Below are 26960 nucleotides of genomic sequence, written 5' to 3' on the forward strand. Positions count from 1 at the left end.
CCTGGACAGTAGTCAGGAGCTGTTCAACTATAGGCTGAGCAAGTGCAGAATGGTGGTAGAGTGTGCATTTGGACGTTTAAAGGGTCGCTGGCGCAGTTTACTGACTCGCTCAGACCTCAGCGAAACCAATATTCCCATTGTTATTCCTGCTTGTTGTGTGCGCCACAATTTCTGTGAGAGTAAGGGAGAGATGTTTATGGCAGGGTGGGAGGTTGATGCCAATCGCCTGGCCGCTGAATACACGCAGCCAGACACCAGGGCAGTTAGAAGAGCACAGCAGGAAGCGGTGCGCATCAGAGAAGCTTTGAAAACCAGTTTCATGACTGGCCAGGGTACTGTGTGACACTTCTGTTTGTTTCTCCTTGATGAAAACCCACCCCCTTGGTTGACCCTAATTCCCTGTTAGCCACCCGCCCTCCTGCCTTTGATTACAGCTTGCTTGCAAAGGAAATAAAGTCACTATCATTTAAAAAACATGTATTCTTTATTAATTGATTATAAAAATAGGGAGATAACTCACAAGGTAGCCCGGGTGGGGTGTGGGAGGAGGGTAGGAGGGAAGGAAAAGGCCACTTTAAAACTTGTTGAATGCCAGCCTTCTGTTGCTTGGGCTGTCCACTGGGGAGGAGTGGTTGGGTGCCCAGAGCCTCCCACCCCACGTTCTTGGGCGTCTGGGTGAGGAGGCTATGGAAATTGGGGAGGAGGGAGGGCGGTTAAGCAGGGGCTGCAGTGGCAGTCTGTGATTCTGCTGCCATTCATGAATCTCCACCAGACGCTGGAGCATGTCCGTTTGATCCCGCAGTATCCCCAGCGTTTCCTCATGCCTCCTCTGATCTTCCTGCAGCCACCTCTCCTCACGTTCATCGGCCACCATCCTGTATTCTGCTATTGTGTCCCTACACACAGCTCTGTCAGTGCTGGACAACTGCATGAGCTCAGAGAACATTTCATCACGCGTGCATTTTTTTCGCTGCCTTATCTGAAATAGCCTCTGGGATGGAGGAGGGAGGCTTGAAACATTTGCAGCTGCTGGAGGGAAAAAAGGGAGTGAAGTATTTAAAAAGATACATTTTACAGAACAATGGCTATACTCTTTCACAGTGAACAACACTATTCACATTACATAGCATATGTGATTTTGGTACAAGGTCGCATTTTGCATCTTATATTGAGTGTCTGCGGCTTTGGTGTTAGAGATCACACATGCAGGGCCGGGCAATAGAATTCAGCTTGCAGGCAGCCATGGTAAGCCATAGTCTTTTGGCTTCTGCAACCTTCATAACAGCAGCCCCCTCCTTTCCCCTACCAAGCAAAGCCCATTGAGTTGGCCATTTACTGCTGCAGTTTTCCTGTTAACGTGCAGCAGCAGAAACCAAACTAACCCCCTCCCCACATCCAATTCTCTGGGATGATCGCTTTTCCCCTCCCCCCACCTCCTGGCTGGTATCAGGGAAGATCCCTGCTAGCCAAACGCGAATAGCTCAGCGCCAATGGCCCTCCCTCCCACCGCGTGGCTAACTGCGGGGAGGATTTCTTTTCAGCCACAAACAAACAGCCCAGTAGGAACGGCCACCTCTGAATGTCCCCTTAATCAAATTCCCCTATTTCAATCAGGTTACCATGAACAATAACACTCTCCTGAGGATAACAAAGAGAGAGAAAGAATGGATGTTGCTTGAATGCCAGCAAACACCGGGACAATACACTGCCAGGCTTTGTCATGCAATGATACCAGATTACTTGCTACTAGCATGGAGTGGTAAAGTATCCTACCATGGAGGATGGAATAAGACTGCTCTCCCCAGAAACCTTCTGCAAAGGCTTTTAGAGTACCTCCAGGAGAGCTTCATGGAGATGTCCCTGGAGGATTTCCGCTCCATCCCCAGACACATTAACAGACTTTTCCAGTAGCAGTACTGGCCATGAATGCATCCCAAGTCCTCAGGGCTATTTAATCATTAAAAAATGCTTGCTTTTATAATATGTATTATATTTTAAAAGGTTTCAGAGGAACAGCCGTGTTAGTCTGTATTCGCAAAAAGAAAAGGAGTACTTGTGGCACCTTAGAGACTAACCAATTTATTTGAGCATGAGCTTTCGTGAGCTACAGCTCACTTCATCAGATGTTTACCGTGGAAACTGCAGCAGACTTTATATACACACAGAAATCATGAAACAATACCTCCTCCCACCCCACTGTCCTGCTGGTAATAGCTTATCTAAAGTGATCAACAGGTGGGCCATTTCCAGCACAAATCCAGGTTTTCTCACCCTCCACCCCCCCACACACCAGCAGGAGAGTAAATTTGTGTGGGGGGGTGGAGGGTGAGAAAACCTGGATTTGTGCTGGAAATGGCCCACCTGTTGATCACTTTAGATAAGCTATTACCAGCAGGACAGTGGGGTGGGAGGAGGTATTGTTTCATGATTTCTGTGTGTATATAAAGTCTGCTGCAGTTTCCACGGTAAACATCTGATGAAGTGAGCTGTAGCTCACGAAAGCTCATGCTCAAATAAATTGGTTAGTCTCTAAGGTGCCACAAGTACTCCTTTTCTTTTATATTTTAAAAGGTACACTCACCGGAGGTCCCTTCTCTGGCTTCGTTGGTTTGGGAGGGTATTTCCGTCAGGGTGATAAAAAGATCCTGGCTGTCGGGGAGAACGGTGTGCTGTGTGCTCTCCCCAAGCTTGTCCTCCTCATCATCATCTTCCCCATCGGCAAAATCCTCAGCCGTGGTGGAGAGTATCCCATCCTTGGAGCCCACGGACAGGAGTGGGGTAGTGGTGGCGGCCCCCCCTAGAATTGCATGTAGCTCAGTGTAGAAGCGGCATGTTTGGGGCTCTGTCCCGGAGCATCCGTTTGATTTTTTGGTTTTCTGGTACGCTTGTCTGAGCTCCTTAAGTTTCACGCGGCACTGTGTTGCGTCCCTGATGTAGCCTCTGTCCCTCATGGCCTCGGAGATTTTTTGAAATGTTTTGGCATTTCGTCTTTTGGAACGTAGTTCTGATAGCACGGATTCCTCTCCCCATACAGCGATCAGATCCAGTACCTCCCATTTGGTCCAAGCTGGAGCTCTTTTCCGATTCTGGGACTGCATGGTCACCTGTGCTGATGAGCTCGCCTGGCCACGCATGAAATGAGATTCAAAAGTTCTCGGGGCTTTTCCTGTATACCTGGCCAGTGCATCCGAGTTCAGAGTGCTGTCCAGAGCGGTCACAATGGTGCACTGTGGGATAGCTCCCGGAGGCCAATCCCTTCAAATTGCATCCACACTAACCCTAATTCAAAACGGCGATGTCAATTTCAGCGCTAATCCCCTCTTTGGGCTCTGTGTTGGATCCTGGTCAGGACCTGGCCAGCCCTGGTGGAAGAATGACTATAGTGAGAAAACTACTCTGAACAAAAAACCCTCGTATGTGAAGTTAGGTTTTAGTCTTAGAAGCATATTGTTACTTTTGTTTGTTTGTAACCATTTCTATCCCAATTCCGTCCGCTTGGTATCATTTAAAGAGCTGCTCTTTGTTAAAAAAAACTTGTTTTATTAACCTTGTTTTATTACACACCCATCTCAGTGCAGCGTTTCAAACTGAAGAGTACAATCTTCAGCCAAATTAACAGGCTGGTGATGTGTACTGTCTCTTTAAAGGAGTAGCCAATTTGAGACGGTGTTGTGAGTGCTACCGTGAGAGGGACTGAACACTGCAGGGGACATGGTTTTAAGGAAACTCAGGTCTGGAAGAGCTGTTGGGGTCACCCTGCAAGGAGTAACCAGGCTGGTGGAAGCCAAGGTGAAACCATTGCACCGTGAGCGGGCTGCTGGTGTCAGGGCTCTGAGCTAAAGCGACACAGCACAGAAGCACCCAGGGATACAGAGCAGGTGGTGACATGCCCCGTTACTGGTCTGGGTGACCTCCAAAGGGGCACAGCTGGGTGTGTTGATGAAAACCTTTTACTGCATTCCCTGCTTCCCACCTTCCACGGCCATCAGAGCCTGTTGTCACAAAAGATTAACCACAGCAGTGGATGGAATGACAGTAGGAAACTAATCAGAAGAAAATACTCTAATAAATGTAATTCTATTTCTTTACAGCCTCCTTGATCTCATGTGCCAAATGACCACCCTCTTGCTCCTCAAAGCTCACTTCTTCCAGGCTGAAGCCTGGCCTACCAACTCTAAGCCTCCACTGTACGAGCACTCATTGCTTCAGACATCTGATTGGATCGCTAGCACTATTTTATCCATAGTGCAATATTCTCTCTACCAAACCTAGGGGGGGAACATTCCATTCTGCCCCGGCCCCTTTACGCAATTCTGGCCACTGAAAAAAGCAAATATCCCTGGTGTAAAGGGGTTCCCTGCATGTTGTAGCACTGCAGGAACAGTCCCATGCTGCTTGGATGTAGCCAAGGCTCTGTACCATTGCCATTTTTCAACAGTCTATAACCCCTTTGTCTTTAGGGACTTTCTTTAAACAAAATATTTCAAATAAATTCCCTGTGGAGTTCCTCTATTCATCTTAGACTTAACCTTGCTATCTAGCAGTTTCCGGTTTTTTGTCTGTGTACAAAAACAACTCTTTATAATAAATGGACTGTATGTCTAACTTGACCAATAACTAGTCACTGGGTTTAGATACGAATTAGAGGAAGTCAGACTATCTGTACTTCTATTATAATGCAATGCCTTTGTAAGAATCCAGCTTCAACAATTAATATTCCAACTGCAGCAATTTAATGGTGCCCCACCCCATTTTGTAGAGACCGAAGATGGGGATCTGTCACATAAAGATGTAATGATGAACAATGGACACTGTTTGCTCAATAGAAGCTGCAATATAACTTGTACATGAATGCTGCCAGGCCAGCTGGATTCAAGATATCCAGAGAGGGATATCTTGCCCCTTTTGCTTGATTTCAAAACAAATTGATGTCACCATCACTTTGAACAAAATGCATGAATATGTGACAGAAAAAATATTCATTGTGATCACAAAACATTCAGGGGACAATATATAAAATGATGCAGCAAGTTAGAATGTAAACTAATGCAAAACCACTTTTTAAAACTACACCATGTACTAACAAAAAAGTGTCATTTCACTCATCAGTAGAAAGGTCAATGATCAAAGAAATAATTATGCAAATCATTAGCGAGGCATACTTCTCTTTAGATTTGTACTTCTTTCTTTAGTTCTACAGCACAAGTAGAATTACTAGGTTTTGTGATGTTCCTAAACAAGAGTTTATTTTGTTAGTTATACAGTACTATGTACAATGCTATGTGAAGAAAAGTATTGTTTTGTACTGTCTGGTTAGGTTACTTAACTTCTTTAAATAAAACAATGCAAATATTGATCCAAAAAAGTGTCATATACTTGACCTCTCCACTTTCTCCTATTCCTCAACCATGCCATGGACTAGTGTGGCTGAAGTTCTACGTTAGCACCGAAATCGCACCAGTGTGAATGATGGAATGTCACAGAGGACGCAAAGCAGCTAAGGCTGGCTGGGAATTTCTCAATTAAACTTTTTTTCATGGAAAAATGCAGATTCATCAAAACTGAAACTTTTTGTGAGAAAGGGTCAATGTGACCCAGGGACCTCTTTGTGCCAACTGGCAGACAGCACAGGGGTGAATAAAGGTTACAGAGATCCCCCGAGTCTGGGATCTACAGAGTAGTTTCATGAAGAAGGTCATGTATGGTCTCTAATGAAAGCCTGGGTCACATTGGTTATCACAATCATTGTGAAATGTCTATGAAGATAATGTGTAAGGAGTGATTGTGTGTGTGTCTCCATATATATCTGAAGTATATATATTTGTATATATATATATACAATGTTCTTCAGATCTGAAAGTTAAGGCAGGTCACTGAAAGCTGGTGAGACACATACTGGTGTCAGGCAGGAGAAGGGGATGCTTATCATTCTCTGGCAGGTCATGTGCAAATTAAGTATTGTATAGTTCACAATAGTTGACTGTTTACAGTCTGAGCAAAACGCTAATCAACAGATTGTGGGGGCTGCAGGAAAAAACAAAAACAGCAGGGGTCATTTCAGGAGAAAAGTCAATGAACTTTGGAAACTCTATCTGGGGTACAGCTGAACACCAAGCATCTCTCCCTGAGGAAGTAAAATGACAGTGGATTTTGCTTCATGAAAAAGGAATCTTAGCCAGGCTTGGCTGAAAATGCTGAAAAAAACTTTGGGTAAGATAAACTTTTTTAGATAGGAGCATACCTTGTGAGTTAAATTTAGGCTTTAGTGAGCGTGGTATGATTTTGTTTTATATGTAACCATTTGTTTCCATCACTCACACTTGTTTCTTGTTGAATCTCTGTTCTTTTTAAAACAAATTTCCTTTTCTTCTCCTGTAATCAAATTCAAGTGCTGTATGTGAGACAGGAATGATGAGCTAAGGTAAACTGGGATCTGTTTTCTGTTTCTTTGGGGACAGAGGAACTGAGATTTCTGTGAGTATCCAGCTATTGGGGCTGAACACAACAGAGGGACACTTTGAAGCCACACAGGGGCTGAAGTGTGTTTTGTCAACCTGCAGGGCAAAGGCAGGGCTGGCATAGCCCAGAGGAGAGTCCTGGAGTGGCTGGCAGGCTGGTTGTGTTAGGGGCTTAGCTGGCACAAACAAGACTCCCTCATGCTGGAGGCAGGTGGCAACAAGGTGACGCACAGCCCTGGGTGCCCCGGGAAACATCCCAGTTGGGTTTGATACATTTCCTGACTTGCAAAAATGTTGAGGTGGGGGGAACCCACTTTTGAAATTATCAAAATGGGACAACTGAACACTTTCAAAATGAAAAGGTTTAGTTTTTTTTCCTTTGAAATGACTTTTCATTTTGAAATTTAACTTAATTTGTACTAAAAAAAAAAAAGAAAATGGAAACATTTCAATTTTGACCAGACCCAAACAATTTTTTTATTTTTATTTTTTAATCCTGATTCAGGGTAGGAAAAGTTTTTGAAATCTTGAAAATTTTCACGGGATGGGAAAATCATTTGCTACCTAGCCCTAAAAGCAACTCGATGACGCCTAACAAGGAGGAAAACAACAACAACAAAAAGACTACAAATAGAGTGTCTGAAGTGTTAAATGCCCCCAGCCTCTTGCTAATGAAAACAAAACAATTTCATGGTTGGTAGGCAATTCACATAGTCCATATTTTCTTCTTTTTTATGAGGACATGACTTCAAACTGACATCAACTGTCGTTTAATTAGTAACCTAGTTTATTGCTCCTTTGAAAACATTTTAGTTAAGTCCAATGGGTGTTATTCTGCATTTGTCTAGAAGAAACAAAGATCTGTAGTGTGTAAGTTCCCCCTTTAAAAACAAATACAAAGAATAAAAAACACCTAAGTTACAAAGATGTACAGAAATAGGGCCTGAGCCAGGACTTTTAGAAGTTGTCATGGAAATATCAATATTATCAGTATCTTGCCCTCTCACTAATTCAAACATAATGGAGTCATTGTAGAGGTTATAGTTTATTTCTCAGGAAGCAAGCAGAGATACTGAATCAGAAATACCCTTTCACTGATCTCACACAGCAGGTCTCCAGCATTAACAAAAGAATATTGAAGCAATTTCAGCTTCTTCCTATTTTTCAGGGCAACATCAGGGCAAGAGGAAGATTTATCTCTGTGCAAGAATTCATGAAAGCAAAGGGGTATCATACATACACCATAGCTAAGGAACTTATCATGTTTCCTCAGAGAGCACGCACTGAATGCTTGGCTTAAGTCAATGCTTTTTTTAAATAAAATATTTCAAAGTAAATGAATCAGGTTTAATATCTCTGAAGGTCATGTTAGGGGAGCTAGGTTGTGTTTAGCCCTGCACAGGTGCAGAAGTGCCACAGAAGCCAGATGCGGTCTTGGTCCTTACACCACCGGTGGACACTAAGAGTGGCATTAGAAACCACTTAAGGGTTGGGGAGGGTGGAATAAAAGGCAGCACCAGGGTCCCACAGACATATCACACTGGCCAGCAGAATTGGGTCAGGGCAGGGAAAGTACACAGCGCACCTTGTTAAAGGGCATAAGAGATGCCATCATTGCGCACATTCTCCCAGCACTCAGGAGGTATTGTGTCTACTTCTACTAAAATTCCTCTGGAAGCTGCTGCTGCCTGACCACAGCCACTACCTTTCATGCATGTAGTGACTTAAAGATGCAGTTTAGCCCTAGCAATATAAATAGTGGTCCCTGAAATAGCAAGAAGGCACAAAGTAACGTTGGATTCTCCCTATCATTGATACACCACACACACCCCCCACACACCCCCATAGTGCTCTCAGATGCCAGCACAGCTCCTAAAGTGAATTGCAACCTTGAAAGCACTCCAGCACATTTGATACAAAGTAAACATGGTCTTTGCAATGATGTGGTATGCTAGGAACTCAGAAAGCACCAGACAGACACCAGAGGTACTGTTCCCTCTAAGCTGTGCGTGTGTGCGTGCGCACACAGATCCTAAACCCCACGCACACAGCAAAACACTGGATGCACAAAAATTTGCACAGAAGAAATTAGAAGGAACATTGACCAGAGGGGAGGGTTTTTCTGAGCTGCAGTAAGGAAATGAAGTTTCGGTGTTCCAAATGCATCAGCTGGAGGGAGGGTCCAAATCAGTGAATTCCTCAAAATGGTGCAGTTTAGCAAAAGCCCCAAATTGGATTCTACTGCCCAGCACAGTTAGAAATATAGGCTGTTTAAGGGAGAATGGATATTTCATTCCTTTAGGTGCACAGGAACCTACACAGATGAGGAGTGATCAGGGAGATGAATGGACATGGAGTATGTAATGGTTGCAAAGCATGTCCTGCTAATGATAGGCCTGATCTTCTGGAGGCTGTGCTTCCCCAATACCTCCACAATTGTGGGTGGCACCGTGTGACAAGATTCTGGGATTATCTACCAAACATTTAGTTCATGGCAAATTGGGATGTAAATCTACCCTGAGCTAGCCTGCTGCCAACCACGTATCTGTGTGGACCCTGCTGTTGTGCACTAAAAGTTCCCTAGTGTGCTTTAATCTCCTGTTTCAAAGCATAGTAGGTCAAAGGGCACTATGGAATTTTTAGGGTCTACCTGGATAGTGAGGGGTAGATTTACACCCTAATTTGCTGCGAACTAAGTGTCCATGTAGCCAAACCCAAGGTCTAACCTTGCACCACACTATACATGTCTCCAGTCAAACCAAAAGACTATGTATCCATACCACACTTACCAGTGTACAAGAGGTTCAAAGGACTCCTCTCCCAAGGGGAAAAGTAGCCTATCGTGCCAGGCTAAAAAGGGAGCAGGAAAGCAGATCCCGAGGAAGGAGAGATCATGAAAGTGAGCTTTTCACCCCCTGTATACTGCTATTTCCTGCACTCATTCAGCATCACCTCCGCCTCTTTCCAGAGCTCACGTAGGTTCCTTCAGCACAAAGGACGGGGGCAAATCTCAGGTGGCCTCAGAATGCCACTAGGAGCATATGTTGCTGGAATATAACAGAGAGCAGCTTTTATGCTGCATCCCCAGAAGCCTACGGCAGTGTCATTCTGGATAGGATCCCTGGAGGGCAAGCAATTTAGAGCAAATTAACTTTGAGAAGAGGTTAACCAGGTTTCTAGTTTCCACCTCAGTAAGTGTTAGGAATGTTATTGTTAGAGTTATCCTAATGCAGACAATGCTATCTGCAGACATTTACCAAGGTAAAATTAAAACATGGATCAGTGTCCCTTGTAATGTAAATGTATTTTTATTATAAATGATGGGTACCATTTGTTAAACATATTAATAACATTTTAACCCTATCACTATTTCTCCTTTTAAACCGCTCAGTGAACTAGCCTGCACTTTTTAAAATAAAGCATGTATTGATAGTGTACAATGTCCATTTGTGCCCAATATAACAGTTTAACCTTTCTTTTTAGCCCTATTTGGATAGATAGAAATCCTCTTGCACATTTTTGCTATGCCACCTATTGCAATAAATAATTTAGGTTTAATTTTGCATGCCCCGTCACAAACTTCCTGAATATCACAGCTGCAGCTCAATATGGCCAAGTATATATAGTTGGGACTGATGCTGCCACAAGGGGCCAGTGCTTCTTTAATTTTTCTTCACCAATATTTCTTTGGCATTGCGTTGCTCTCTCTCCACAGGCACATCTGCTAAGCACCACCTGGAGGCTACAAGTCATAACTACAAACTGGTTTCCAGGCTAGCTTGCAAGCTGTCAGACAGGAGCACTACCCAACTAAGCGTTTCCACAGTATGCATCCGATGAAGTGAGCTGTAGCTCACGAAAGCTTATGCTCAAATAAATTGGTTAGTCTCTAAGGTGCCACAAGTACTCCTTTTTTTTTTTGCAAATACAGACTAACACGGCTGTTACTCTGAAACTCAGGATCAGAACTCATCTATTTCTAGCCCTTGGGGACAGTCAGAGTTTAAAGCTGTCATGAGTGCAGAGGTAAGATCAGGTATCTCAGAAACTAACGGGGCTGGGAAATAGGAGCTTTAGGAAACAGACAACCCTATCTTTCCAATGGGACCAATATATATTTGGTGGGCCAGATTTTTCATGGTGAGCACCAATGGTGAGGTTAGAAAAGAGAGCTCAGCTCCCACTTAGACACCCCTATAAGAGCCAGATTTTCAGAAATGCTCAGCACCCAGCAGCTCCCAGTGTGACACTCCTGGCCAGACTTTTAGAAGAGCTATAACCTACCATGCTGATCTCTTTTGAAAATGTGGACCCAATTGTGGATTCCAGCTAATTCTCAAAATCTGACCCCTACATCTGGAAGATCCTAGGATGTCAAATTTGAAATTATGATGTTATGTAGAGAAAAGTTATTTTAGGTTCATTTTCAAAGTCATTGCAATTTTCTCCCTCTCTGAGTCCTGTATATTTGTACTCAAGCTATCTACGGCTTGTGGCTTTCCATGCAAGAGATGTATAAAACAGTCCCAAAAGATTGTTTCAGTAAAATATACGGTGTATAGAGATTATGTGGATTAGTTAGATGAGATTGGGATGAGTGTTATAACTTGCTCAGGAGAAATGCAGCCATTCCAAACTCATGCTGATAAAACATTTATACCATCTCACCATGTTTTATTCCATATACATGAATGCATTTAGTTCAGACTTGACATTAAAATATCCAATATTGTTACATCATGTGGAAGCTCTGGAGGAGTCTTCAACCTTTCCTGACCCATCCAACTGCTACAGGAAAGGAAGAAACATTGATAAGAGGCAGGTGAGCAGTGGGCCAGATCAAGGCAAATCACTCAGAAACAGGCTGAGAGAGAGAAAGAGAGATTAGTATTTGCAGAGCATCCGATCTCTGTTCATGTCAGAATAGATCTTGTCTTCCTACTTCTCTGTAAAGCTACACAAATGCTATCTAAATAATAACAAATACAGGCGAACTCCTGAGAGGTGCTGAGCACTTGCAACAGCTTAACCCAATAATAATTATGCCTGGTGTTCATTACCAACTGTCTCTTCTCTCCTGAACAAACAATGCTCTGCTCCTCACATAACCAAAATGGACACTGTGAAGACATTTTGTTGACTGGACTTTAGACAACAAAATGAAATTCAACAAAGACAAATGTAAGGTGCTACACTTAGGGAAGAAAAACCAAATGCACAAATACAGAATGGGGGGAAACTGGTTTGGCAGCAGCACTGCTGAGAAGGATCTGGGAGTTGTGGTGGACCATAACCTCAACATGAGTCAGCAACGTGATGCTATGCAAAAAAAGCAAATGCGATTTTAGGTTGCATTAACAGAGGCATAGCATGCAAGTCACAGGAGGTGATAGTACCACTCTACCCAGCGCTGGTTAGGCCTCAGCTGGAGTACTGTGTCTAATTTTGAGCACCAATGTACAGAAAGAATGTAGAGAAACTGGAAAGGATCCAGAGGCAAGCGACAAAGATGATCAAAGGTAGGGTGACCAGATAGCAAGTGTGAAAAATCGGGACAGGGAGTGTGTGTGGGGGAGGTGGAGTGCCCATATAAAACAAAGCCCTGAATATTGGGATTGTCCCTATAAAATCAGGACATCTAGTCACCTTAATGAAAGGGATGGAATGCAAGCCCCATACAAGCAAAAGCTGAAGGAACTGGGTATGTTTAGTTTGGAAAAGAGATTAAGGGGGGGACATGATAATGGATGTCAGATACTTGAAAGGCTACCACAAAAAAGATGGAGAAAAGTTGTTCTCTTTTGCCACAGAGGGCAGGACAAGAGGCAATGGGTTCAAACTACAGCATAGCAGATAGAATAGGAGTACTTGTGGCACTTTACAGACTAACAAATTTATTAGAGCATAAGCTTTCATGGGCTACAGCCCACTTTGTTGGATGCATAGAATGGAACATATAGTAAGAAGATATATATATATACATACAGAGAAGGTGGAAGTTGCCACACAAACTGTGAGAGGCTAATTAATTAAGATGAGCTATTATCATCAGGAGAAAAAAACTTTTGTAGTGATAATCAAGATGGCCCATTTAGACAGTTGACAAGAAGGTGTGAGGATACTTAACTTAGGGAAATAGATTCAAAATGTGTAATGACCCAGCCACTCCCAGTCTCTATTCAAACCCAAATGAATGGTATCTAGTGTGCATATTAATTCAAGCTCAGCAGTTTCTCGTTGCAGTCTGTTTTTGAAGGTTTTCTGTTGCAAAATTGCCACCCTTAAATCTTTTACTGAGTGGCCAGAGAGGTTGAAGTGTTCTCCCACCGGTTTTTGAATGTTATGATTCCTGATGTCAGATTTGTGTCCATTTATTCTTTTGCATAGAGACTGTCCGGTTTGGCCAATGTACATGTCAGAGGGGCACTGCTGGCACATGATGGCATATATCACATTGGTAGATGTGCAGGTGAACGAGCCACTGATGGCGTGGCTAATGTGATCAAGTCCTATGATGGTGTCACTTGAATAAATATGTGGACAGAGTTGGCATCGGGCTTTGTTGCAAGGATAGGTTCCTGGGTTAGTGTTTTTGTTGTGTGGTGTGTGGTTGCTGGAGAGTATTTGCTTCAGGTTGGGGGGCCTGAAACTTGCTATCTGTAGGCAAGGACTGGCGTGTCTCCCAAAATCTGTGAGAGTGAGGGATTATTTTTCAGGATAGGTTGTAAATCTTTGATGTTGTGCTGGAGAGGTTTTAGTTGGGGGCCGCAGGTGACAACTAGTGGTGTTCTGTTATTTTCTTTGTTGGGCCTGTCCTCTGGTAGGTGACTTCTGGGTACTCTTCTGGCTCTGTCCATCTGTTTTTTCACTTCAGCAGGTGGGTATTGTAGTTTTAAGAATGCTTGATAGAGATTTTATAGGTGTTTGTCTCTGTCTGAGGGATTGGAGCAAATGCGGTTGTATTTTAGAGCTTGGCTGTAGACAATGGATCATGTGGTGTGTCCTGGATGGAAGCTGGAGGCATGTAGGTAAGTATAGTGGTCAGTAGGTTTCCGGTATAGGGTGGTGTTTATGTGACCATCGCTTATTAGCACAGTAGTGTCCAGGAAGTGGATCTGTTGTGTGGACTGGTCCAGGCTGAGGTTGATGGTGGGATGGAAGTTGTTGAAATCATGGTGGAATTCCTCAAGGGCTTCTTTTCCATGGGTCCAGATGATGAAGATGTCATCAATGTAGCGCAAGTAGAGTAGGGGTGTTAGGGGATGAGAGATAAGGAAGCATTGTTCTAAGTCAGCCATAAAAATGTTAGCTTATTGGGGGGCCATGCGGGTACCCATAGCAGTGCCGCTGACTTGAAGGTATATATTGTCCCCAAATGTGAAATAGTTGTGGATGAGGACAAAGTCACATAGGTCAGCCACCAGGTTTGCCGTGACATTTTCGGGGATACTGTTCCCGATAGCTTGTAGTCCATCTTTGTGTGGAATGTTGGTGTAGAGGGCTTCTACATCCATAGTGGCCAGGATGGTGTTTTCTGGAAGATCACAGATGGATTGTAGTTTCCTCAGGAAGTCAGTGGTGTCTCAAAGAGAGCAGGGAGTGCTGGTAGCATAGGGCCTGAGGAGAGAGTCCACATAGCCAGACAATCCTGCTATCAGGGTCCCAATGCCTGAGATGATGGGGCGTCCAGAATCCTTCCTACCAAAACTACAAAAAGAAGGAGCCTGCGTGGACTCCTCCTGAAGGTCGAAACAACAGACTGGACTTCTACATAGATTGCTTCCGTCGACGTGCACGGGCTGAAATTGTGGAAAAGCAGCATCACTTGCCCCATAACCTCAGCCGTGCTGAACACGCCATCAACAGCCTCAGGAACAACTCTGACAACATAATAAAAAAGGCTGACAAAGGAGGTGTTGTCGTCATCATGAATAAGTTGGCATATGAACAAGAGGCTGCTAGGCAGCTCTCTAACTCCACATTCTACAGGCCATTATCCTCTGATCCCATTGAGGATTACCAAAAAAAACTACATTATCTGCTCAAGAAACTCCCTGAAAAAGAAAAGGAACAGATCTGTGCAGACACATGCCTAGAACCCCAACCAGGGGTATTCTATCTGCTTCCCAAGATCCATAAACCTGAGAATCCTGAATGCCCCATCATCTCAGAAATTTGCCTCAACCTCCCACCCTGCCATAAAAGTCTCCTCCTTACTCTCACAGATATTGTGGAGCACACAACAAGCAGCAATAACAATGGGAATATTGGTTTTGCTGAGGTCTAACTGAGTCAGTAAACTGTGCCAGCGCACTTTTAAATGTCCAAATGCACATTCTACCACCATTCTGCACTTGCTCAGCCTATAGTTGAACAGCGCCTTACTACTGTCCAGGGTGCCTGTGTATGGCTTCATGAGCCATGGCATTAAGGGGTAGGCTGGGTCCCCAAGGATAACTATTGGCATTTCAACATCCCCAACAGTTATTTTCTGATCTGGGAAGTAAGTCCCTTCCTGCAGCTGTTCAAACAGACCAGAGTTCCTGAAGATGCGAGCATCAAGTACCTTTCCCAGCCATCCCACGTGGATGTCAGTGAAACTTCCCTTGTGATCCACCAGTGCTTGCAGCACCATTGAAAAGTACTCCTTGCGGTTTATGTACTGGCTGCCAAGGTGGTCCGGTCCCAAGATAGGGATATGCGTTCCATCTATCACCCCCCCCCCACAGTTAGGGAATCCCATTGCAGCAAAGCCATCCACTATGACCTGCACATTTCCCAGAGTCACTACCCTTGATAGCAGCAGTTCAGTGATTGCGTTGGCTACTTGGATCACAGCAGCCCCCACAGTAGATTTATCCACTCCAAATTGATTCCTGACTGACCAGTAGCTGTCTGTCATTGCAAGCTTCCCGAGGGCTATCGCCACTCGCTTGTGAACCATGAGGGCTGCTCTCAACTTGGTATTCTTGCGCTTCAGGGCAGGGGAAAGCAAGTCACAAAGTTCTATGAAAGTGCCCTTACGCATGCGAAGGTTTCGCAGCTACTGGGAATCATCCCAGACCTGCAACACTATGCGGTCCCACCAGTCTGTGCTTGTTTCCCAGGCCCAGAATCAGTGTTCCACGGCATGAGTCTGCCCCATTGCCACCAGGATGTCCAAATTGCCAGGGCCTGTGCTTTGAGAGAAATCTGTGTCCATGTCCTCATCACTCTCGTCACCGCACTGCCGTTGCCTCCTTGCCTGCTTTTGCAGGTTCTGGTTCTGAACATACTGTAGAATAATGCACGAGGTGTTTACAATGCTCATAACTGCTGCGGTGATCTGAGCAGGCTCCATGCTTGCCATGGTATGGTGTCTGCAGGAGAGCAGAGTTGCAGTGGAAGCGGTGGCTGACAACGGATGCCATGAGAATATAGATATTTATAGAGAATGACAAGAGGACCTGCGTGGTGGAATCATGAGAGCAGGAGAGCAGAGTTGCAGCGGAAGCAGTGGATGACGATGGTTAGCACCACACACATTTCCCAAGGAAGAACACACATACCCGGGAGCCCATGAGAGACAGCATGGAGAAATTTGCTATTGAGACAATAGCAGTAGAGCAGAGTTGCAGCGGAAGCAGTGTATGATGATGGTTAGCCGTCCTACTGCACTGTCTGCCGCCAGCAGCACTCAGGACACAACAGCGGCGGTGTGGGTGAGCTGAGTTGAGCGGGCTGCACGGTTGCCATGGTATAGTGTCTGTGCGGAAAAAAGGGGCAAAACGATTGTCTGACATTGCTTTCACGGAGGGAGGGGCGACTGACAACATGTACCCAAAACCACCCTCGACAATGTTTTTGCCCCATCAGGCATTGGGAGCTTAACCCAGAATTCCAGTGGGCGGCGGAGACTGCGGGAACTGTGGGATAGCTACCCACAGTGCACCGCTCCGTAAGTTGATGCTAGCCACAGTAGTGAGGACACACTCCTCCGACTTAATGCACTTAGTGTGGACATACACAATTGACTGTATAAAATGGATTTCTAAAAATCGACTTCTATAATATCGACCTAATTTCGTAGTGTAGACATACCCTTAGAATCATAGAATCATAGAGTTAGAAGGAATCACAAGGGTCATCTAGTCTAACCCCCTGCCAAGATTCAGGATTTGTTGTGTCTAAACCACCCAAGACAGATGGCTGTCCAGACTCCTTTTCAAAACCTCCAGGGAAGAGGCTTCCACAACCTCCCTAGGCAGTCTGTTCCATTGTCCTTCTTCTTACAGTTAGGAAGTTTTTCCTGAGATTTAATCTACATCTGCTTTGTCCTCACCCACAACTATTTCACAATTGGGGACAATATATACCTTCAAGTCAGTGGCACTGCTATGGGTACCCGCATGGCCCCCCAGTAAGCTAACATTTTTATGGCTGACTTAGAACAACGCTTCCTTATCTCTCGTCCCGTAACACCCCTACTCTAATTGCGCAACATTGATGACATCTTCATCATCTGGACCCATGGAAAAGAAGCCCTTGAGGAATTCCACCATGATTTCAACAATTTCCATCCCACCATCAACCTCAGCCTAGACCAATCCACAAAAGCGGTCCATTTCCTGGACACTACTGTGCTAATAAGCGATGGTCACATAAACACCACCCTATACCAGAAACCTACTGACCGCTATACATGCCTCCAACTTCCATCCAGGACACACCACACGATCCATTGTCTACAGCCAAGCTCTAAAATACAACCGCATTTGCTCCAATCCCTCAGACAGAGACAAACACCTATAAAATCTCTATCAAGCATTCTTAAAACTACAATATCCACCTGCTGAAGTGAAAAAACAGATGGACAGAGCCAGAAGAGTACCCAGAAGTCACCTACCAGAGGACAGGCCCAACAAAGAAAATAACAGAATGCCACTAGTTGTCACCTGCGGCCCCCAACTAAAACCTCTCCAGCACAACATCAAAGATTTACAACCTATCCTGAAAAATAATCCCTCACTCTCACAGATCTTGGGAGACAGACCAATCCTCGCGTACAGACAGCCCCCCAACCTGAAGCAAATACTCTCCAGCAACCACACACCACACAACAAAAACACTAACCCAGGAACCTATCCTTGCAACAAAGCCCGATGCCAACTCTGTCCACATATTTATTCAAGTGACACCATCATAGGACCTGATCACATTAGCCACGCCATCAGTGGCTCGTTCACCTGCACATCTACCAATGTGATATATGCCATCATGTGCCAGCAATGCCCCTCTGCCATGTACATTGGCCAAACCAGACAGTCTCTATGCAAAAGAATAAATGGACACAGATCTGACATCAGGAATCATAACATTCAAAAACCGGTGGGAGAACACTTCAACCTCTCTGGCCACTCAGTAAAAGATTTAAGGGTGGCAATTTTGCAACAGAAAAGCTTCAAAAACAGACTGCAACGAGAAACTGCTGAGCTTGAATTAATATGCACACTAGATACCATTAACTTGGGTTTGAATAGAGACTGGGAGTGGCTGGGTCATTACACATATTGCATCTACTCCCTTAAATTAAGTGTCCTCTTACTTTCTTGTCAACTGTCTAAATGGGCCATCTTGATTATCACTGCAAAGGTTTCTTTCTCCTGCTGATAATAACTGATCTTAACTAATTAGCCTCTCACAGTTTGTATGGCAACTTCCACCTTCTCTGTATGTATATATATATATATATATATATATATATCTTCTTACTATATGTTCCATTCTATGCATCCGATGAAGTGAGCTGTAGCCTACGAAAGCTTATGCTCTAATAAATTTGTTAGTCTCTAAGGTGCCACAAGTACTCCTGTTCTTCTTGTCTAAGAAAAAGTGCACCTACATTTTTTTAATATCCCTTTAGAATCCCTGGGTCACCAGGAACAGGTATTTCAGGAAGCTCAAACTGAAATTTAGCTGTATACAAATCATGTGGCCTAACAGATGTGCAGACATCTGCAGTTCAAGCAACAGTATTTACTAGTCATGTATGTAGTAGACGTGCCTCCCCATGAACATTTATGTTTGCATTGTTTTACGAAAATAAACAAGGGCTTTTGGAACATACGGTGTGCAGGTCCTGATTTTTAAAACCTGCCTCCATTTTGTGCCCCAAGTGCAATTAATTTCAGGTATTGATGACAGCACATAGAAGATGATTATATACCTAATTTACAAGCACAATTAGGTAGTTATCTGCCATAGGTACATGCAGTTATTTGTGGGTGAAAAATGAGAGGCTGAACTGAAGTCCCTTTACACATCACACCCCTAAATATAGTCAAATGAATTAGACCTTGTGCAGCACATTACAGTATTTCCCTGCTTGAAATGAACATGCTGACTTTGCTATGCATGTATAAATCCACAGTTAACATTGCATTATATCACTGATTTTCTATTGTGGTGCATTGAGTCTGTAATGCCTAAGTCCATCCTGTTCATAGAAAGCAATAGCTGCATGCCACAAATTAGTTGTTAAATTTATGTGCTCATAATGAGCAAAACAAAACAAAAATCCCATAGTGTGCTGAAGGCCTGTACATTTTGTTCAATGTTCTATTCTTATGAGCAGCTGACCTAGATTCTCTGCCTGAATGAGAATGTTTCCCAGCAATTGAGGCTGTTCAGAGAGTCAGGAATTCAAGTATTGCCTGAAAGCTTATCATAGAAAGAAAATGAGGCTATAGTTTTACACTATTCATTCGTCACGTAACAGGTTCTCAAATATCCACATAAAGTGCAACACTGACTGCACTAGCTTTCACTTCAGAGTCTGACAAAGACTGTATTTGCATTTTGTCCCCACTAGGCAAACAAGGCAGTTTTCAGCACTATGCATCCTTGGAATAAACACAGTGTGAAAAACTTTGCCATATGGCAAATTGGATTTTCTGTAAGTGGTCTGGCAGTTGACTAGGAGTCAGGACTCCTTGGTTCTCTTGCTGTTTCTACCACTGAATCATTCTATGGTCCTGGGCAAATCAGTTCCTCTTTGTGCTTCAGTTCACCCATTTGTAAGATGAGTACTATAACCATTTATTATTAACCAGTAATACTTAACTCACATGCATGTGGGTTGTGAGGCTTAATTCATATTTGTAAAGCACTTTGATTTCCTGAAATGAAAGGCACTATAGAATAGCAAAGTTCCTCTGTTCTTACTCTGTGGACCATACACTTTTTTAATATTGTAACTTGCCCATTTTAAAGTACAATGAACTATGATGGAATAAGATTTCTTTCTTTACCAGTAACTCTAGCCCCCACTAAACCAGCAGTTTCCTCCCTAAGGGCTAGATCCTGGATCTATATGAGTAGGGTTACCATATTTGAACATTCAAAAAAAGAGGACACTCCATGGGGGGGAGGGGGTATTTCCTCATGCCCCCCGCCCCTGGCCTCACCCCAACTCCACCCCTTCCCTACCTCCCTTCCAACCTCTTCCCCAAAGTCCCCGCCCCAACTCCGCCTCCTCCCCGCCCCAGCCCCGCCTCCTCCCCTGAGCGCACTGCATTCCCCCTCCCACCCCTCCCTCCCAGCCACACAAAACAGCTATTTCGCGGCGCAAGCGCTGGGAGCTAGGGAGGAAAAATGGGCACTCTCTCGAGTGATCAACATTCACTTTCTTTCTCGAATGATCAACATTCACGCTCTTTCTTGAATGATCAACTCTTCTTTGAGGAAAAATAATAATGGCTAAATCCCAGACATTTTTAGATATTTAAAAATTCCTCCTGGACGGCAATTTAAGAACCAAAAAGCCGGACAGGTCCGGGAAAATACAGACATATGGTAACCCTATATATGAGAGGACTCTGGCCATTGCAGACCCCCATTGATTTCAGCACTCAAGCTGCACTTGCACATACGAATGTTCAGGATCAGGGTCAGTGATAAGACACGTACCCAGTGTGTTCATTTGGAAAGACATTATTCTTCACGGTCTTATCACTGAGCTTTAGCCACTTCTCTGCTTTGGTAAAACTTCCAGCAAGGCACTGATGGTGTTAAAATCCAATTAGCTGCTTCGAAACTCAGATTTGGTTGACTGGATTCAAACACCACATCAGACAAATGGGTTTTCCCTCACAAGCTCCTTTCTTGTGTGTGGGTAGCACACAAACTAGGTCTTTCATTTTTCTGTAAACACTTGCCACAGCTGTTATTTTTAGAAAGCTGTGTGATGGTCTGACTTTTGTTTATGAGCAAAAAAAAGGAATGCTGAATATTTTACTGTCTGTGTTGTTTGTGTTTTTTAGTTTCACATTTCATTACTGAGACCCCTTACTCTTCTGCCAGGAGACTGAATGAAGAAACCTTGCTGACAAGAAGCTTCGGCCCTCTGACAAAGCAGAGTAAAGGTGCAGGTGAGCAAATAAAACTAGTCAGGGACACTGACAGGAAGTAAAAAGGCAGGAGTAAGGATGTAGGTGGTGAGGAACCAGGAAGCAGCATGTGATGGATCTATGAAAAAGTATGCCAGAGGACACTTTGAGACTGCAGAACCCACACTCAGATCTTGTAGACCTGCTGCGCAAGGCAGAAGCAGGGGTTCTGCAGCTGAATGAAACTCAGCAGGAGTTCCAAGTTTAGCAACAAAAACCCTGTTTATGGTTTCAGGTTTATTTTCAGAAGGCTTTGGTTTTTGTCCCCCACAACCCACCCACCCACTGCAACCAAAATAATACAAGGCAGTAAAATCTCTATGTTCCCATCCTACGATACAACCGCATTTGCTCCAACCCCTCAGACAGAGACAAACACCTACAAGATCTCTATCAAGCGTTCTTAAAACTACAATACCCACCTGCGGAAGTGAAAAACAGATGGACAGAGCCAGAAGAGTACCCAGAAGTCACCTACTACAGGACCGGCCCAACAAAGAAAATAACAGAACGCCACTATCCGTCACCTTCAGCCCCCAACTAAAACCTCTCCAGCACATCATCAAGGATCTACAACCTATCCTGAAGGATGACCCATCACTCTCACAGATCTTGGGAGACACGCCAGTGCTTGCCTACAGACAGCCCCCCAACCTGAAGCAAATACTCTCCAGCAACCACACAATAAAAACACTAACCTAGGAACCTATCCTTGCAACAAAGCCCATTGCCAACTGTGTCCACATATCTATTCAGGGGACACCATCATAAGGCCTAATCACATCAGCCACACTATTAGAGGCTCGTTCACCTGCACATCTACCAATGTGATATATGCCATCATGTGCCAGCAGTGGCCCTCTGCCATGTACATTGGCCAAACCAGACAGTCTCTATGCAAAAGAATAAATGGACACAAATCTGACATCAGGAATCATAACATTCAAAAACCAGTAGGAGAACACTTCAACCACTCTGGCCACTCAGTAAAAGATTTAAGGGTGGCAATTTTGCAACAGAAAAACTTCAAAAACAGACTCCAATGAGAAACTGCTGAGCTTGAATTAATATGCACACTAGATACCATTAATTTGGGTTTGAATAGAGACTGGGAGTGGCTGGGTCATTACACATATTGAATCCATTTCCCTAAGTTAAGTATCCTCACACCTTCTTGTCAACTGTCTAAATGGGCCATCTTGATTATTACTACAAAAGATTATTTTTTCTCTCCTGCTGGCAATAGCACACCTTAACTGATCACTCTCGTTATAATGTGTATGATAACACCCATTGTTTCATGTTCTCTGTGTGTATATATATATATATATACTTCCTACTGTATTTTCCACTGCATGTATCCGATGAAATGGGTTTTAGCCCACGAAAATTTATGCCCAAATAAATTTGTTAGTCTCTAAGGTGCCACAAGGACTCCTTGTTGTTTTTGCTCATACAGACTAACACGGCTACCACTCTGAAACCTGTCACCATGCAAGATTTTACTAAATTACTCAAGATGGTTAAGTCCAAAGCTGGCTGTGAAGAGTTACAAAGGGATCTCACAAAACTTGGTGATTGGGCAACAAAAATGCAAATGAAATTCAGTGTTGATAAGTGTGAAGTAATGCACATTGGAAAACATAATCCCAACCATACATATAAAATGACGGGATCTAAATTATCTGTTACCACTCAAGAAAGAGATCTTGGAGTCATTGTGGATAGTTCTCTGAAAACATCTGCTCAATGTGCAGTGGCAATCAAAAAAGTTAAACAGAAGGTTAGGAAACATTATGAAAGGGATAGATAATAAGACAGAAAATATCATTATGCCACTATATTAAATCCAAGGTACACCCACACCTTGAGTACTGCATACATTTATGGTCACCCACTCCTCAAAAAATAGCCAAAAAGAAAAGGAGGACTTGTGGCACCTTAGAGACTAACAAAAACTGCTTATTCATGTTTATTTGATCTACTCACACAGGAAAGGACCTTGGTAGGTATCTGGTATCTCAGAGTAAACATCTGCAATTATGCATAAGCACATAGCTTATGTACTGGATATTTGAAGGTACTGTACACAGAACACTATACTTGAGTGTTACTAACATTCTTTCTCACACCCAGAAGTCAAAGAAATAGGAAAAATATCATAGGGAAAAAATCTGAAAGAAAAAAACTTGCATCTCTTGAATGTAAAAGTAATAATTCACGGCTACCTAAGCCATAGATACATGAGCTGAGCTGAGCAACTGCAACTCCCATTCAACTTCTCATTTAATTCTTTATGTCTATTAACATTTTATGTGTCTAGTTTTAATTTTTGCTTCATTTTGCGCATACCAGAACTCCATATGCAGCCTTTGGTGGACTGGGGACTTATTTACATGCATCCCAAGTCAGAGACTTACCAGTATATCATGAGCACATGCAGCCACAGCCTCAGATCACACAACTCATTTTGCTGCCTTCTGAACACTACGATAATGCACTCACTCCAGTTTTCAGAACATCAGACACAGCCTGTTAAATTGATAAGATATAAGTGAGCTGTGCTCATGTTTGGAGAGCAAGACCAGAGAAATAAATACAACTACCTAGTTTCCAAACAGCACTTGTACTTATCTTAGGGAGGAGAAGGAGAAGCAGGAATGAGAAAAAGGAGACAACAGCATGGTAGCAAGGGTAAAAAAGTAGACCCTGAAGAGAAGAGTCTCATTAGTTTATTTTCATGGGAAAACTATCGTGAAGAAAAGATAATTCCTAGTCACAGTAACTCTGGTAGATAGGGTTGCCTGGTGTCTGGGTTTTGACAGGAAAGTTCAGAAAAGGGGACCTGTACAGTGTCCAGTCAGAAGTACTGACTGGACACCAAAAGTCTGGTTACTCCCTGCAGGGGTGCCAGAACAGGGGGGGCCAAGGCAGCACCCTCCGCAGCATGTGTGATCACAGCGGGGCACTTGCAGACAGCTGGGGGCAGCATGGCTGTGAGCCAGGTTGGTGCCCATCCACTCAGTGGGATTGTGTTTGGATCACATCCCATTTTCCACCCTCCTCTCTGCTCCCCACCCGCTGCAGAAACACCCCTACCTGCGTGGGAAGCCACTCCAGGGTTCCGAGACACGTGTGACTGGCACAGGTATCCGCAACCTGAGCTGGGGATCCCATGTGGGGAGGCCGCTTATCCCCAGGGCAGAGGTGATTTTGCAGCACCAGCTCCCACTTTGCCTCCCTCCCCATGCCACTTGAATGGGAGCTCGGCCTGGCCTGGGAGGGTGGGGGAGCAGCACCCTTAAAACTCAGGGCATGTGGCTCATTGCGGAGCCTGGCCTCCAGCTTGCATACACAGCGTGGGGAGGGAAGGGCATTTCCCCCAGCCCGGTGCAACCCGCCCACATATACAGACAGACAACACACACACACCCCATAATCGCTGCTGCAAACACCACTGCCAGCCTAGTCCAAGGCGCGGGGACCAGGGGCATCAGGTCATCAACCTGCGCCGGCCCCTTCTCAGTCAGGGCTGACTCCTACCCAGCTCTGCAGGTGGCGGGTGAGACCTGGGGGGAGGGGAAGCGAGCGAGCGGTGCTGTAGTGTCCGGTTTTAAGAAATTGGAAAGTTAACAACCCTAGACAAAAGTTGTCAGCACTTTTTAAGCTCCACAATTAAGATCAATGGAAAATTGGGAAGGATTTGATTAAGACACAAGACTACTGAAGCCAGGATAGGTAGGTTTTTGGGGTTTTTTTCTGTGTTCTGTCACCTTAGGCAACCCACTTAGGCCCAAATTTTCAAAAGTGACCACAGCTAGTGTAATGGCTGTACACTGCCCCTCATAGCCACTGGCATAGTGGGTGTGGCCAAGGGAAAAGGGGCACAGCCAGGCGACATCTGCATTCCAACTATTCTCCACTACCAGAACAGCCTCTTGGAGCCATAAGCAGATGGGCATCGCTTAGAACTGCTAAAGGGACTAACACACCAGGAACCAAACTAGTTCTGCTGGGCCCAGAAGCCATAAATGTGGTATAAAGCCACCGCTCCCCCACAAAAGGTCCAACACCAAAAGCAGCTCAGACAGACCCAACACAGCCTCTAACTGCAGAAGTTACCATACCACATTACAAACAATTAGTAGAGATGGGCTAAAGCCACAAATCAAGATCTTGATTTCTAATGCTGTCACAGTTCGGGGTGTTCAGATCAGGCCCATCTTTAACGTTCAGTCTTAAACCTTCAAACCACACAATACAGAACAATCATTTTGACCAAAGAAGTAATCGATAGAAATGGCTTAGGTATAAAACAAAACAATGCAATAGGAAGGCAGAGTCTATTTGATTAAGGCATCTGTAACCCACAGATACATTATTTTTAATGTAGTAGGGCAGGGTAGTTAGAACAAGAAAGGATTCTGCACTGCTATGCCAAGTTCGCAGACTTTTATAGTACATTTTACTGTAAAATAGAAAAGTAAATATAAGGAACATCCTACCCCTTGAAGGCCCAAATTGGACACAATATGGATTTTTTCGGCCAAGTCCAAGGAAAGGCTAGGCGGCATGGCCCACATCAGCCAAGTTCAAAAAAAGGTCTAATTATGTAGGTCGCTTCAGCCAAGCTCTAAAGGAGAGGAGGGGAAACATAAAGCCTAGTTCTTCACCCCTCTTCCCAGCCAGCCTTCCTCCTTTTTTCTCTCAGATTCAACCCTCAGCTCCCCCTTACAACTGGAGGGGATTGACTAATGCCCCACCGCTGCAAGGCCCTGCACTCAGAGAAAGGCCCTTAGTCCTTCCTGTTCCCAGGGGAAGGGATTTAACTAGGGTGACTATACATCCCGTTTTGGCCGGAACAGTCCCTTTTTTAAACCCTGTCCCGGCCTTGATCAGTTGGCAAGAGTAAACGGGACAAATGCCCACTCTTGTCAAAAAACTGGGGTGTGGAGGAATGTGAAGGGGGCGAGCACTGAGGCCAGCCCTGCGCAGGGTGGGTGAGATAGGGCTTGGGCGGGAAGCAAGCAGGGCTTGGGCGAGCAGTGACACCACCCCAGCCTCGTGAGGGGGGCAGGCAAGGCTCAGGCGAGCAGTGATGCCAGCCCCAGCCTCATGAGGGGGCCAAGCAGTAAGGCCAGCCCCACGCGGGGGAAGGAGGGGCAGGGCTAGGGCTAGCCCAACCTGTCCCGTTTTCCCTTTGGGAAATATGGTCACCCTAGATTTAACCCTTCTCTTCCAGCTTCCAGATGGGTCTTCACAGCCTATCACACCAAGATGAAGTGAACTGTAATCTGTTATTGAAAACACGATAGGGAATGCCCCACAGCAGTGACACTGTATTCAAGTACTCTGCCTTCTTCACCAGCCTGCATGTCATTGAGATAGTATCTGCAAAGCCAGCTATACAAATAGTTAGCTTGGCTGGGGGAGAAGTGTACATAATACAGAGCATTCAAGGCCACTTGAGTACAGCAGACCAATGCCAAGAAGTGGAGCAATATTCTCAAGGGCATGTAGGCGGCATCTGCATTTCATATCCTGGTCAAAGTACAGAGACTTTAGAGCACCGTCCCCTTTGCTCTGAATTGCAATATCTTCTAGCTTAGAAATGCCTTTCTCATCGCTCTGAACTATGCAAGTCAGAGTTCAACTTGCTCCCTGCTTTACTGAAGCACAAATGACTGGGGTCTGAGAAATGTCACAGAGAAGAGGACAGAAATAAAAATAGGTCATTAATGAGAACATTCAAACTGTTCTGTGTTTGTACAGTGCCTAGCACAATAGGAATCTGGGGCTCGTAGGGACTATCACAATATAAATAATAAGAAATGAGTGTTCCTCCCCAATTATCTATAGAGGCATAGCAAACATGCCTGAGGGATTTAGGAGCACAACCCCACTTATTTATTAAAAGGCTGAGGACCTTAATCAGTCCTGAGTAAAGAGGTAAGGATGTGGCCCATTGTTAGTTATTTATTAAGAAGTAACAGCACACTCAGTGCAATACAGAACACAAAGGAGTTTGTGGTAGGCAGTATATAACTATAACATCTCTTCTTTCATTAACGTGAGT

The 26960-nt window shown here is 44.3% G+C and overlaps 1 protein-coding gene across 3 annotated transcripts; it reads right to left on the reverse strand.

The window, feature by feature from the left end:
* LOC140913401 (uncharacterized) lies at nt 1–25468 on the reverse strand. 3 transcript variants are annotated; one of them, XM_073349733.1, is made up of 4 exons: nt 25390–25468; nt 23305–23416; nt 2582–3362; nt 1–1029 (listed from the first exon to the last, which is right to left on the reverse strand). In XM_073349733.1, exons 3-4 carry the CDS (start codon nt 3132–3134, stop codon nt 575–577), a joined length of 1008 nt encoding a protein of 335 aa, XP_073205834.1. In that variant the 5' UTR covers nt 3135–3362; nt 23305–23416; nt 25390–25468; the 3' UTR covers nt 1–574. The 3 variants fall into 3 exon arrangements, 2 of the variants coding, with proteins under 2 accessions (XP_073205834.1, XP_073205835.1); XM_073349734.1 differs by lacking the exons at nt 23305–23416; nt 25390–25468 and adding an exon at nt 9248–9274; XR_012159576.1 differs by lacking the exons at nt 1–1029; nt 2582–3362; nt 25390–25468 and adding an exon at nt 10789–16203 and having other exon boundaries at nt 23305–23455.
* Nucleotides 25469–26960: the final 1492 nt, after the last annotated feature.

The sequence above is a fragment of the Lepidochelys kempii genome, chromosome 6 (assembly GCF_965140265.1).
Source record: "Lepidochelys kempii isolate rLepKem1 chromosome 6, rLepKem1.hap2, whole genome shotgun sequence".
In the NCBI taxonomy this organism is placed as follows: Eukaryota; Metazoa; Chordata; order Testudines; family Cheloniidae; genus Lepidochelys; species Lepidochelys kempii.